The 15,298-nt window shown below is 44.3% G+C and overlaps 1 protein-coding gene across 4 annotated transcripts in view; it reads right to left on the bottom strand.

Annotated features, from left to right (window-relative positions):
* Positions 1 to 1,367: 1,367 nt before the first annotated feature.
* TNRC6B (trinucleotide repeat containing adaptor 6B) overlaps positions 1,368 to 15,298 on the bottom strand; it is an 80,526-nt gene continuing 66,595 nt past the window's right edge. For 3 of the 4 annotated variants that reach the window (XM_017859856.1, XM_017859853.1, XM_017859854.1), the window contains 5 exons: positions 14,705 to 14,800; positions 11,574 to 11,798; positions 11,040 to 11,110; positions 5,399 to 5,538; positions 1,368 to 3,774 (listed from right to left, as the gene is read on the bottom strand). In XM_017859856.1, the coding sequence (XP_017715345.1) occupies positions 3,387 to 3,774; positions 5,399 to 5,538; positions 11,040 to 11,110; positions 11,574 to 11,798; positions 14,705 to 14,800 (920 nt within the window). In that variant the 3' untranslated portion in view covers positions 1,368 to 3,386. The remainder of the gene's footprint in view (positions 3,775 to 5,398; positions 5,539 to 11,039; positions 11,111 to 11,573; positions 11,799 to 14,704; positions 14,801 to 15,298) is intronic. The other variant, XM_017859855.1, reaches the window with a different exon arrangement.

The following is a 15,298-nucleotide window of genomic DNA, read 5'->3' as shown; positions in this document are numbered from 1 at the left end:
GGGGTTGTGGGGACAGGGAGAAGGACTCCTTTAAAAAAATAAAAATTACTAGGGGAGATTTCAGTTCAGTCTCAAATGGAAAGGAACAAAGTGATGGCATTCTCATCTATATACACCAAACACTCTCCCATTAAAATACACACAATTTCAAAAGAATCCATGATCGAGCTCTTACAAAGCTTAATCCTTCTCCCATATTTTTAAGATAATGAATTTACCTGTTGCTGCTAAATTGATAATTTTTAAAAAATATTTCTATGTGTTTTAAAATGTATGATCCCTAGTATGACAATAATGTTTGGAGACTTTTCTTTTTACATTTTTTTAAAGTAAAAATTTTTTAAACTTTCTGAAGTTTCAGGAACTTGTAAAAGTTTATTAACAGGAAAGAAACAGCCATCTCTCTAGGATAAGATACGGTTAAATAAACCATCTTCAAAAAACTGGCTTCCTACCCTAGAATTCCTGAGAATGCTTGCAAATTTTAAAGCAGGAAAACAAATGTTAAAAACAGAAACAAAAAACACTGTTAAATGCTCCCAGAGTTAGTCTTCATCTAAAATATATATTTATATGTATATATATACGCACTTTTTGGTCTTTTTTTTTTTTTAAAGTTTTTAGTTTTTTTTCCCTTTAAGCTTATGATGGAAGAACATTTTAGCTTCTCATGTTTATTTTTACATATTTCAAATCCCTCATTATGTCTTGTAAACAAGAGGGGCTCTAGCACCCGGCTTTCACCGTAGTATCATAAGGAACTCAACTAACCCATAGTGCAGGTCAAGGAACCAACAGGCAGGAGGAGAGGAGGGTGGGGCAGGACACAGCAGTGAACCAAGAGCGGCAGTGGACAGGGTCACCACTGGCTCACAGGAGCCTTGGGATATGCTCCTGGTCCAGGGACGCTAAGATTTAGCCTTCTCTAGATGTCTGAATATAAGCTGCTCTTCACCTGGTGGTCACCGCACGACAGCACTTTGCTCCACACAGAGAGCAGTCAGTGGGGCTGCTGGAAGGACAGCTTTTGTATGGGGAACAGCGGTGGAAGGGGCACGGTGGTGATTCAAATTGGAGAGCAGGAAGAGGGCATGCTCAAGGCACCCAGCGGGGCCAGGTCAATGCTGCAGACGCCAAGTGTGACCACCTACCCACAGAGGGCTGGCTCATGCAGGCTTGTACACGTGAACACTCACTTGACTCATGCCTGTCAATCTCTTTTGAGGCTAGGTTCATAGTCAACAGGGTAAGCCAGAAGGGCTACAGAATTTCCCATTCTTTGTCTCACAAAACCACTGAAATGCAAATAACTTGTTTTAGGCTTTTCCTATACACACCCACCCACCCACCTACACACAGACACAAGCTAAAAGTCAAATACATTAGGCATTGTTGTATTGTATCCTTCACTGAAGATGCTAAAGAAAGAAAAACTCCCTTGTCCTCAATAGCAGCAAGTTACAGAGGACAGTAGAGGTCTGCTCCCACCAAGGGTTGGAATGGGCAGGTATTTGCTGGTACAAAATGTCGGCACTTTATGTTAAACAGTATAATGCAGACTGGGATGTCCACACAAGTGCTAGCACGTCACCGGCATCCATCCCCCCCACCCTATCTGGTTTTTCCCCCCCTTCAGGTCTATAATTCTCTTCACAATAAGCAGTTTGATACATTTTGATTCCAACATAAGTACATACATGTTGGTGATAACTGTAGATTAAACGTTGCCCCCTGTTCGGCCCAGAGTACTACTACATTGATGCTTAAAAAAAAAAAAAGTATTTAAATACCGAAATAAAAAAAGCGAAATTACAAGGTGGGGGGAAGAGGTCAAAACCAAAAAAAGGTGCAATACTTAAAAGTCTTTGCTAAGTTATACCTGCCTAAGCAAAACCACATACACAGGAAATACACAACACAGAGAAACGAAAGGAAACGCTTGAAGTACACACTGGTTTAAGAACATTCGTTAAGTAAACGTTTCTGTCAGTGATGGCCTGGTGCTGTAACGCGCCGCGGCCTGGCACAGGTAACGCTCGGCGAGAGAGGAGCAGAGGGAGTAGCTGCAGATGCTTTCAGGAGGCTGCTCACCACTTATTCTTTTCTGTTTTCATAAAAAACAGAGGACCAACCAATAGAAATATGTAACTCAACTTCACCTAATTTTTTTAAGAATTTCTCAAACCTGATCATAAGGAAAGAGGGAACAAAGTTTTTCTGTTTTTGAGACATCGCATCATCAAAAGCTATCTTCCGTTCCCATTTCAAACTAACAAAAAGGCCTGCATGAAACTTAACAGATACTCAGATGTGCCTGCTGGCCATTCACTTTGAAAAAAAACAGAAATAAACACACAGCTGCTCCAAGAGGTACCTCCTGCTCTAGTTTTTTGGACTTGGCAGTGCTCCACTCTACTGCTAGGTCAAAAGAACAGCCAGAGAAACCCCACATTCAGGCTAAGTTGCAAATGGAAAGGAGCTCCCTGCTTTCATCATTAAAAAGCACTCTGTTCATCTTAATGCAGCCCAATGGAGTTGCTTTAGTAGCAGTGGCTCTCTGGGACTGTGTGTTCTCAGAGTTAAAAAAATAAAATAAAAAGCAGATGGCCGGCCAGCCAGCCTGCAGACTGTCAGCGATGCAGCTTTCTGAGAAGTCAGGGTGGGGCAGGGAGAGAAGGGAAGAACACAGGCACACACACAGAGACAGAGAAGGATGCACGCGAATGCACATGAACACACGTGCACACACACACCAGAACGAGCATGCCTGGGCAGTTACATGTGCCAGAACACACTGGTATTTATCAACCAGCCAATCACAAATTTTTTCCTTTTTTTTTTTTTTAGGTTTTGTGTTTTGTTTTAAAGTGAGGCTCCGTCAAGTCTTCCCTCCCCCCTCCCCCAACAATTCTTTTGAATTTCCCTCCCTCCCAAACATGGTAGACCTAAGGACGGAAACACACCCAGTGCAAACAAAGTTAAAAAGCTATTTTTTTTTCAGTATATATGTTTCTTAGCAACAACTTCCATATAACATGAAAAAAGTGAAAAACTAGAAACTAATTTTTTTAATGTTTTTGTGTTTAAATTTAAATGGTATGTGTACTTGCTTCACATTGTCTTTCTAGGTTGGCGTTCATGATTCAAGTATTTCAAGAGTGATATGTTCTCTTTTTGGATTCATATTCCAAACGAAAAAACTGAAGTTATAAGGGAGGCAACTATGTGCTCAGACAGTCTGTCAATGACCCACCTTTTTTTCTCTCCGTTTTCTTTTTTCCTTTTAAAATGTATTTATTGCAAGTTGAAAAAAAAAACGAAAAGGTCAAGTTAGTGCTGCTGCTGTTCCAAAAAAGGTCACGAGGTCAGAGTTGAAAGTTCTAAGTTCAGATTGAATCCGACCCTCCTCCCAGAAGGTCACCAGGTAGTAAAGGAGCAGGGCTGCCCATCCTATGGGGATCTTCCACCGTTGGGACTCCCCATAAGCTAGAAGAATAGTTTGGGGGCCCCCACAACGAAGCGCCAGCAAGATCGGCCCCGCTGCTGCCACCAGCGCTGCTGCTCCACTGCCCGAGCCCAGTGGACCCACCGAAAAGATTCAGAGCAGGTCCCACGGGATCTGACTGGTTCTGGCCGGTCTCCAGCGACTGCCACCCCGCGGCTGGTGCACTCGGGGTTGCTGCAGGTGTAGGGGGCTGAGCTTGCGCCAGAAAGCGGCTGACTTCATCATCAGTGGCAAACTCAGCAAGGATGGTAGTGTTTCCCAACACACACCTGGAAGAAGGGAGGGAGAGAGAGCTATGGATCTGAGGAAAATCCTAACGCACATGGAGGGAGCGACTGCCCAGTCCTTGATATTCAATGTGCGGTCCTTTGACTAGAAGCTGCCATATCCATGAATGCTTTTTAGAATGCAGAGTCCAAGCTCCAACCAAGGCCTCTGGGTCCAGAACCTGTATTTCAACCAGACCGCCAGGTAATTGAGAAGTAGTGATGTAAAGCAACAAGGCATCACCAAAGCTCAGGATAACCAAGGACTACTAGAGAATATTATATTCTGATATTTCTTGGTGTATGGAATGCATATATTCTAGACAACTTAGCTGTCAAGAAAAACATGTGTGTCTGTGGGGTGCTAAGAGGGATCACTGAACTGGCAGAGGGCTCTGATACTGTAATGGTAGATACCTGTCATTATACATTTGTCCAAAACCATATACTGTACAAGGCCGAGAGTGAACTCTAATGTAAACTACAGACTTCTGGTGATAAGGAGGGGTTCAGCAATCTTGATAAATGCACCACACTGGTAGAGGATGTTGATAATGGTGGAGGCTATTCTTGTGTGGCAGCAGGAGATATGAGACAAATCTTTCTATTTTCCTCTCAATTTGGCTGTGATCCTTAAACTGCTCTAAAACAAAATAAATAAAGCCTTAGATAAAAAGGAAAGAAATATATGGTCTCTTTCTTCCCCCACGTGAGTTACGAGGCAAAAGATCAAACCCAAAGCATCAAAGCAACCTGGCTTCAGCCCCTGGAACTGCTGCTCTTTCTCAGGGGCTCCTCGCTGCCTGAGCCTCCTCGTCCCTGGCTTGCAGTGTGTCCAGCTTTCTGTCATGGCATCTGCAGCCAAGGGCAGTCAGCTCTTCTCCATCCACCAGTTTGACAGTGGCAGGGAAGGGGATGGGCAAAGTCTGATCTAGCGCCACCTAATTTAAGCCAAGACCCTGCCACCCACCAAGACCACAACGCTTTGTCATCTGCAAAGAGGCTGGAGTAAGCAGCCAGATTCTATTATGAAAAACAATGGCACTTTTATTAGCTGTGTGTTTTTTTTTCTTTTTTGAGATGGAGTCTTGCTCTGTCACCAGGCTGGAGTGCAATGACGCGATCTTGGCTCACTGCAACCTCTGCCTCCCAGGTTCAAGCGACTCCCCTGCCTCAGCCTTCCGAGTAACTGGGACTACAAGCACGTGCCACCATGCCTGGCTGATTTTTTGTGTTTTAGTAGAGATGGGGTTTCACCACGTTGGCCAGGATGGTCTCCATCTCCTGACCTCGTGATCTGCCCACCTCGGCCTCCCAAAGTGCTGGGATTACAGGCGTGAGCCACTGTGCCTGGCCCTAGCTTTGTTTTATGTTACTTAGGATTTACTCACTACTTCACAAATTATTTACATTTGGAATTCTGAAGACTGGCCTCTGATATATACAGGACAATCCAAGCTTAGGTGGAAAAGACCTGGCACCTCCGCACTCAAGACTTGCAGATGCATGTGTGATGGTGCCATTCTTCCTGTATGTTCTGGTGCGTCTTTAATTCAGCAGCTGCTGGAATACTCACAGTGCATCTTCATGCATGTTTGTCTACGTGGGTGTAGGATCGAATACTCACATGTGCAGTGCAGTTTGGGCCTTGGCCGCCTCCTGTTTGGTGCTGTATCGGATCAGGGCAGTGCCCTGGGTTAGATTCAGATGGAATGTCAGCAGTGGGCCATGCTGCATGCAGATCGTTCTCAAGGTTGACCCGTCAATCTAAGGAGTAATGACATTCATGAGATAAAGACTGGAGGTGGGGTGGAAAAGGTAAATTTTAAGATATTCAAAGCAGTGGCTGAGACCTAGTGGGCCCATTTTGCAAATCAAGTTTGCATAAATGAGGCTCAAAACAAAAGCATATGATTCAGCCTATGGTCTGTGTTAAGAGATAAACAGGTGCGAGTGTTAATTTGTAGAGTCAAAAAAGGACAGAAATGAGATGGTATCCACATCAGAATGTAAGTTAACATTCTTAGCATCACTGCTCATGTACGCCTCTGTAAAGAGAAAGACACAAACAAGAAATGCACTAACAAGAAAAGTACTAAACATCTGATTATTGAAAATGCTAATGGCTGACCTGGTTCACAGCCTATTCCAACACTGTCTGACCCGACTTTGCCCATCTCTGCCTACTTCTCTATGTCCTGTGTTGACATCAGGCATTTTGACCAAAGGCTGTACTCCTCACCCCAGTTAGACTTTCACCACTTAAGATCTTCAGCGATTAGGGACAATTTTCCTAATCTATGAGTTGGATGAGCAAACGTATTCACTCTGATTAATTTATTTTGCATCAAGATCTTTTTATTTATTTATTTTTGAGACAGAGCCTTGCTCTGTTGCCCAGGCTGGAGTGCCGTGGCATGATCTCGACTTACTGCAACCTCCATCTCGCGGGTTCAAGTGATTCTCCTGCCTCAGCATCCTGAGTAGCTGGAATCAGAGGCGTACTCCACCACTCCCAGCTAATTTTTGTATTTTTAATAGAGACGGGGTTTCACCATGTTGGCCAGGATGGTCTTGATCTCCTGACCTTGTGATCCACTCGCCTCAGCCTCCCAAAGTGCTGGGATTACAGGCATGAGCCACTGCGCCCGGCCTGTCAAGATCTTAAATAGGTATTTAAGATCAGTCCACCATTTCAGCTCATTTCTTTGTAAGATAAACAGATTACTATTGAATTGCTTAAAAAGCTGTATGACTGGTGGCAGTGGTAGGCACCCTGCAGGATGAAAACAGGCAGTTTCTCTGTAGTTCTTTGCAGAAAATGATCAGAGAAATGTTCTTAGCATTGTTTTATAAGTAACAATAGACTACATAAACATGTTGGCATATGCCTCAAGAGACTTTTTTTTTTTTTTGAGACAGAGTCTTGCTCTGTCACCCAGGCTGGAGTGCAGTGGCGCAATCTCGGCTCACTGCAAGCTCCGCCTCCCGGGTTCACGCCATTCTCCTGCCTCAGCCTCCTGAGTAGCTGGGACTACAGATGCCCACCACTACACTCGGCTAATTTTTTAATATTTTTAGTAGAGATGGGGTTTCACTGTGTTAGCCAGGATGGTCTCGATCTCTTGACCTCATGATCTGCCCGCCTCGGCCTCCCAAAGTGCTGGGATTACAAGCGTGAGCCACCACGACTGGCCTAAGAGACTTTTTAGGATAGATGCCCTCTAAATAAATTTTAGGTGATGAAAGAAAAATTATCCAGATAAAGTAGTTCCCTTTTATCTGAGGGGAACACCTTCCAAGGCCCCCAGTGAAGGCCTGACACCACCGAAAGTATTGAACTCTAAGTATACTATGTTTTTCCTATACATACATACCTAAGATAAAGTTAATTTATAAATTAGGCACAGTAAGAGATTAAGATAGAAAAGTTATAATATACTGTAAGTTATGTGAATGTCGTCTTTCTCTCAAAATATCTTAATATTTTTTGACTAAGGTTTGGCCAAGGGTAAGAAACCACGGATAAGGGGGTAGCAACTGTATCAATACATATATTTTTTAAAATTTAGATGTGGGGGGGTCTCACTCTTCTGTCACCCAGGATGGATAGCAGGTAACTTGCTCTTATAAACTTTTAAGCTATGATAGAGATTAGTCTGCTCTTAGGAAGCTTTGATTTTTAAAATTAATTCTAACCCAAACACAGCCACCCCCATATTCATTTTATATGGATGTATCTGTACAATAGACATTTTTTTCTTTGAAACAATCTTGCTCTGTTACCCAGGCTGGAGTGCAGTGGTGCAATCTCAGCTCACTGCAGCCTCCACCCCCGGGTTCAAGCGATTCTCCTGCCTCAGCCTCCCAACTGAGGTGGGACTACAGGCGCCCACCACCACACCTGGCTAAGTTTTGTATTTTTGGTAGAGATGGGGTTTCACCATGTTGGCCAGGCTGGTCTGGAACTCCTGACCTCAGGTGATCCACCTGCCTCGGCCTCCCAAAAGGGCTGGGATTACAGGCACGAGCCACCACATCTGGCCAGCATTTTTTCTTTCTTTTTTTTTTTTTTTTTGAGATGGAGTCTCCCTCTGTCGCCCGGGCTGGAGTGCAGTGGCCGGATCTCAGCTCACTGCAAGCTCCGCCTCCCAGGTTTACGCCATTCTCCTGCCTCAGCCTCCCAAGTAGCTGGGGACTACAAGCGCCCGCCACCTGGTAGTTTTTTGTATTTTTTAGTAAAGAGACATGGGTTTCCCGTGTTACCAGGAGGTCTCGATTCTCCTGACCTCCGTGATCTGCCCCGTCTCGCCTCCAAAAAGTGCTGGGATTACAGGCTTGAGCCACCGCGCCCGGCCGTTTTTTGTATTTTTTAGTAGAGACGGGGTTTCACCATGTTAGCCAGGATGGTCTCGATCTCCTGACCTTGTGATCCGCCCGTCTCGGCCTCCCAAAGTGCTGGTATTACAGGCTTGAGCCACTGCGCCCGGCCCATTTCTTATATGATAGAACAAGGGAACAGCCACCCAGGCTTCTTTCAAAACAGTGCATCTCTTATTGCTTCTCTCAATCTCATCATACCATAATTACCACATTGTATGACAACTCTTAGAAAACAGGAGGCATAGTTTTGAGGATGGTCATACAACATTCTTCATATTTCAGTCGACTATTAGCTAAAGAAATAATTTGGAACTTCTTTTTCTGAGATGGAGTCTCACTCTGTCACCCAGGCTGGAGTGCAGCGGTGCAATCTCGGCTCACTGCAAGCTCTGCCTCCCGGATTCATGCCATTCTCCTGCCTCAGCCTCCCAAGTAGCTGGGACTACCGACGCCTGCCACCATGCCTGGCTAATTTTTTGTATTTTTAGTAAAGACAGGGTTTCACTGTGTTAGCCAGGATGGTCTCAATCGCCTGACGTCGTGATCTGCCCACCTCGGCCTCCCAAAGTGTTGGGATTACAGGCGTGAGTCACTGCGCCCGGCCATAACTTGAAACTTGGAGCTGAGTTGATTAGATACAGAGATTAAGGGCTGACCCACATCCTCCCTCATGTTAACTGTATTTAGGAAATTGTTTACCTCAATGTACACCTTGAAATACGAATCCTGTGATTTACTCCCAGAAATGGGCAAATATATTTAGGAGATGTATTTCCCCACAGAGAATCATAATATGGGTTAGCATATTAAAAGGTCTAAGAAGTCTCAAAGTGAAAAAATCTGCTTAGTTTTGTTTAACCAAGTATACATGTCCAACATATTAGGCCAGAGACCTAATCATATCTCATGAGAACATTCTGGAAAATGTTGGCTTAATAAAGTGTGCATGAATCCATGTATGAATTAAATGCCAGACAATGCATTCCATGTGTCAAAAACAGGAGGCAAAACTGACTCCTTTTAATAAGGTGTTGTGAGGGTGTTGTAAAGGTTGTGATGGACTCAGTTTTGATGGGCCCATTTAACTTCGTTCAAATGCTCAACATAATGCTTCTTCTGCAAATGCCTCAGTTATCTAGCAACCAAGGTGAAAGGCAGGGTGGCTTGGTGCAAATGAAGCCCTTCCACTGGAAAACCACCCAGAGGATATGGTCTGATGAGAGCAAATTATAGTAATGCCATCTACACGTGAAGAGGGTAATAGACGGAGAGTTAAACATACCCATGTAGCATTTTTAAATTAAAAAAAAAATTTTTTTAGATGGAGTCTCACTCTGTCACCAGGCTGGAGTGCAGTGGCACAATCTCAGCTCACTGCAACCTCCGCTTCCCGGGTTCAAGCGATTCTCCTGCCTCAGCCTCTGAAGTAGCTGAGACTACAGGTGCGCATCACCACGCCTAGCTAATTTTTGTATTTTCAGTAGAGACAGGGTTTCACCACATTGGCCAGGATGGTCTTGATCTCTTGACCTCATGATCCACCTGCCTTGGCCTCCCAAAGTGCTGAGATTACAGGCGTGAGCCACTGCAACTGGCCCCATGTAGCATTTATAAACTATGAAGTCAAATGATCTCTTCCACTGGAGAGATGGATGGTTAAGTATTTACAAAGCACAGAAATGGTTAATATGTTTTAAGAGGGAGAAAATACTGAGGTTTTGTAACTAAATGATGCATGAGATCATTTTTTTTTTGTCTCGCTCTGTCGCCCAGGCTGGAGTGCAGTGGCCGGATCTCAGCTCACTGCAAGCTCCGCCTCCCGGGTTTACGCCATTCTCCTGCCTCAGCCTCCCGAGTAGCTGGGACTACAGGCGCCCACCACCTTGCCCGGCTAGTTTTTTGTATTTTTTAGTAGAGACGGGGTGTCACCGTGTTAGCCAGGATAGTCTCGATCTCTTGACCTCGTGATCCGCCCGTCTCAACCTCCCAAAGTGCTGGGATTACAGGCTTGAGTCACCGCGCCTGGCCGAGATCAATATTAAGAATCATAAAGAACTTAGTTGAGAAGGGAAGACGCTTTTAGGGATGGGGAAGTATAGGTTCAGGTCTTATTGGAGAATTAACACAGAAACAGGTAGCTTTTGGGTGTCCTTAAAATACTCCCTTTTCCACTAGGTTCTAGATTCTAACATGCACATCTGTATAGCAAATAGTGTCTACTACACAGAAACCACCAGAAAATACCACCCCTACTCTTTTTTCTCTTTCTCCGCCCCGTAAGATCTGCAGGAATCCACGCTAGTGGGTTTTACCTAGTTTTATAAACTAGCATATAAAACTAGTTTTCACTTTTATAAACTGTATGTTATCATCATCTTGAAGGCAGTCATGAAGCCTAATGGCCAGTACCAACCCCTCTCCAGAAGTAGGCTGTGAACCTTGGGTCAGGAGGGGACACCCACCTCCTGCAGTCAAGACCTCTTTGCAGTGATCAGGAGACGAGCTTTCATATCTGCCAGCCTCCCACATCTATTTCTCTCTCTCTCTCTCTTTTTTTGAGACAGGGTCTTGCACTGTTGCCCAACCTGGACTGCAATGCAATGCAATCATGGCTCATTGCAGCCTTGACCTCTGGGCTCAAGTGATCCTTGCACCTTAGCCTCCTAAGCAGCTGTGCGCCACCATGCCTGGCTAATTTTTAATTTTTTGTAGAAACAGGGTCTCACTATATTGCTTGGACTGAATTTAGACTCCTGGCTTCAAGCAATCCTCTCACCTCGGCCTCCCGAGGTGCTGGGATTACAGGTGTGAGACACCAACTCCCGTCTTTCCCTCTCTTAACACAATCAAGTCCTATCTAGAAAACCACGAGAAAGCATAATTACCTGTGGAGTGAGATTGTGAAGAACCAGCCAGTAACTAGGACGAACTGAGCCACCATCACTCCAGGTAGAGGCTGTGAGCAACCAGAAAAATGGTTAGGAAGAGAAATAAAACAAAAATTCAAGAAAAGCCAAGAAGGAGAAAGATTTTCATGTAGCCCACATTTCTTCTCTGCTTTTATAAACTGTCTCTCTTTTCCACTGGACTCTGACCTTCTTTTTCTCTTCTATTGGTCCCTGACTCCTATGCATGACTTTTATGCATGATTTCCAAGACAATATTTCCCTCCCAGTGTTCTCGCTCTGCCATTTTTACTCACTCATTTTACCCCATCTGTCCCTTTGGAGTTCTTGGGTCCCTTTGCCTCATACTGACTGCGCCTTTCACTCAAGAGGTACCTTTTCCTCTACCAGAAGAAAAACCAGACAACCATGACTTCCTCTCTTTGGGAAGACCTCTTGGTGTCTTCACCATCTGTGTTAACAAAAGCCCCTTGTGGATGAACAATGGCGCTCCTCTAGGCAAATCCTCCTCACCCGAGGCGAGCCGTGAGTCCTGTGTCCCCCACCCCCTGACTGATCGGGGTGCTGTGCTGCTCCAGGGAGATGATGGTTTGGGGTTGGTCAGACCAGGAGGTGGGCGGGGCAGCGGTGTAGTGTTCCTGGAGGAAATATGGTTTTTCCACATCTTGTTGGAGAGATGAGTGGGGTTGTGTCCTATGGGATCTGGGGACCATGTTGATTTGTAATCAGGGAACTTTGCTGTAAGAAGAGAAAATTAAGGAAGGAATAAGGTTAGACGGTTCACTTTTGTTGACAAATACACGAGTTTTATCTACATACACATAAATACATACACATTTATATTCTAAAAATAGTACACATTTCAAGCACAGCGATACAAAATAACACTGTTCTTAGAGCATAATGAACAGAAAATTTTCAGTGACTGCTACTCTGAATTGATATAATTATCATATGAATTAAAGATTTAATAAGATAACCAATTCTCTACTGCTTTCTTAGCTAAAAATGACTTGAAAAGGAGGACACATGCAAGGAGAGTCTTCCTAAAGATACCAGCTTCTGGGTAACAGTGAGAATGTGAACCCTAGCAGAATAAAGTATTCCATAAACAATCATTGACTGAATGGGAAGTAATTAGTAAATTACGCTTGTCTTGTGCCTTGATCCAGCTTATTAGATATTGATGTTCAAACAGATTCTTTAAAAACAATCAAGAAATATTCACTAAGGGCTTACTATGCATATGGCACTAAATCAGTGCCGTGAGCAATATACATAATTATCCCCAAGAACCTTGCTCAAGCTCAGATGGGAAGACAGAACAGATGAGCAACAGAAGGGGTGACCCCATCATCATCACGTATGTTCAATACGCAGAGGGGACCAAGAATGCTGGGCTTGCAGCAAAGGCTTTATAAAGACAGCTCTTGAAGGATTTACACACATGGATGGGCACAAAGAAACAGGAATGTGTAAACCAAGGTCCAACATAAACTCTCTCTGTATAGAATATGTTCCCCCCCCAATTTTGGCTAAACAGTCCACAGGGGCAGAGAGGTAAAGAAGGTTATAAAGGTAGGCTGGGGACTGCATTAGGAGTCCTGCATATACTATTAGGAGTTTCTGCAATGGATTCAGCAGGGAGTGTTTAAACTACTGTGATAGTAAATAGAATGGAATAGAAGGAATGGATATTTGAAATATGATTGCAGAATAAATCACTAAGGAGAAATTGTAACTGCCTGGATCCAGGGATTGAGAGAGAGGAAAGAGGAAGAAAATACTGAGGTTTTGGAACTAAATGATGCATGAGATCATAATTTTTTTTTTTTTTGAGACGGAGTCTCGCTTTGTCACCCAGGCTGGAGTGCAGTGGCGTGATCCCAGCTCACTGCAAGCTCCGCCTCCCAGGTTCAAGCCATTCCCCAGCCTCAGTCTCCTGAGTAGCTGCGACTACAGGCACCTACCACCATGCCCAGCTAATTTTGTTTTTTTTTGTATTTTAGTAGAGACGGGGTTTCACTGTGTTAGCCAGGACAGTCTTGATCTCCTGACCTTGTGATCCACCCGCCTCAGCCTCCCAAAGTGCTGGGATTACAGGCGAGAGCCACTGCACCCAGCCGAGATCATTAAGAAACATAAAGAACTGAGTTGAGAAGGAAAGACATTTTTGGGGGTGGGGAAGTACAGGTTCAGTTTTAGACAAGTCTGAGGTGATTCTTGGGCCATCTCTCAGATGAATTTTCAACTGCTGGAAAAAGATACATAGTTCAATCTGAGATACGGGCATTTATAGGTGTAAAAGAGATGGGTAATCAGAGTAAGTTCTTACACATAAAAGAAATCTTACAAAAGTATAATGTAAGGTGGTGGTTTAAAACCTGGAATATTGAGATGTCTCCTTTACATACTTGCTCAGAACCGAGGCAAGTTATATCAGCTCTCAGAACCTCACTCAGTTTCTTTATCCACAAAAGAGCGATAACAACAGGACTTACTCATAGCCTTTGGTGAAGGTAAAATAAAAATTCATGTGGAAGGTTTAGCATGATGCCTGGCCTGCGGGATCACTCAGTGAGTGGTAGGTTATTGTTGCACTACTGATAGGACACAGAGGTGGGAAGAAAAACAAGACAATCTGCAGCCCACTAGCCTGCCGTGTCTTCGTAGGTGGATAAAGGTATGCTTTATTTGCTTTTACCTGAGCAAAGCATGTACGTCATAATGACTTTAACAGCTTAAGGTCTGACTTGTGCAAACTGAAGGTGCCAATTACCAATATGTCTACCAACCAGTAAGGCACTATGCTCAGTGAGTGACTTCAAAGCCTTTATTATATCCACTAAATTTTCCATTTCCTAATGTCTTTCAAAAAAACATGAGGAACTTACCAAAAGATGCTAAAATTAATCAAGGTTGTTTTGTTTTGTTTTTTCTTTTCCTTTGGCCATCTGCCCTTAGCCTTTGTCTATAAGTGGGAGGATTTTTAGAGAAAAGCCAGCTATAACTGGCTACCTTAGGAATAATAACCTGGCCTTAATTGGTTCTTCTCATGACCCTTGACTTCTTAACAGCCTTGGTAAAAGAGAAGCATGTTGGCCGGGCGCGGTGGCTCATGCCTGTAATCCCAGCACTTTGGGAGGCCAAGGCGAGTGGATCATGAGGTCAAGAGATCGAGACCACAGTGAAACCCCATCTCTACTAAAAATACAAAAAATTAGCTGGGCGTGGTGGTGAGCGCCTGTAGTCCCAGCTACTCGGGAGGCTGAGGCAGGAGAAAGGCGCGAACCCGGGAGGCGGAGCTTGCAGTGAGCCGAGATCGCACCACTGCACTCCAGCCTGGGCGACAGAGCGAGACTCCATCTCAAAAAAAAAAGAGAAGCATGTGTGTCATCAGGACATGACTACAGCCCTCTGGATATGCCAGCTCATCCCAAAGTTGTATCTGGCTCATCCTTCCTGAGACTAGAAGTTCCTCAAAGATACAGCAAATAGAAAAGGGTGTGCTTCCATCTATACTGACCTATGCTACTGAACTTCTCTAAGAGTATACCTTACGAAATACATGCCAATTTCCTTTATAAAAGGGAACCTGATGAAAAAGTGCTAACCAAAGGGAAACCAAAGCTTCACACTCATACCTGAAGTGCTATGAACGTTGGTAAAGGAGTTGTCAGAGGCACTGTAGGGCCAGGCACCAGGTGAAGGCAGCGAGGTGTTGAGGGAAGAATTAGACCCTTGGGTAACAAAGAAGAAAAAGAAAATACTGAAGATAAATGTCAGTATAACCAGGGAAACCTTGAGAGTATTTTATTTAAACTTCAATAGAATGGAGGACAAAATATGTCTAACAAATAAATGTGAAAAGCAATATTCTTACAATTTTGGTTAAACTTTTAGGTACCAGCAAGTACAAACTAAGTCACAAACTGACAACTATGAAAATGCTGGGTGCAAGCCGGGCGCAGTGGCTCAAGCCTGTAATCCCAGCACTTTGGGAGGCCGAGGTGGGTGGATCACAAGGTCAGGAGATCGAGACCACCCTGGCTAACACGGTGAAACCCTGTCTCTACTAAAATATAAAAAAATTAGCCGGGCGTGGTGGCGGGCACCTGTAGTCCCAGCTACTCAGGAGGCTGAGGCAGGAGAATGGCGTGAACCCGGGAGGTGGAGTTTGCAGTGAGCCGAGATCGCGCCACTGCACTCCAGCCTGGGTGTCAGAGCGAGACTCCGTA

This window comes from Rhinopithecus bieti, unplaced genomic scaffold (assembly GCF_001698545.2).
Source record: "Rhinopithecus bieti isolate Rb0 unplaced genomic scaffold, ASM169854v2 scaffold_51734, whole genome shotgun sequence".
NCBI lineage: Eukaryota > Metazoa > Chordata > Mammalia > Primates > Cercopithecidae > Rhinopithecus > Rhinopithecus bieti.
This window is presented reverse-complemented; position numbering and strand designations above follow the sequence as displayed.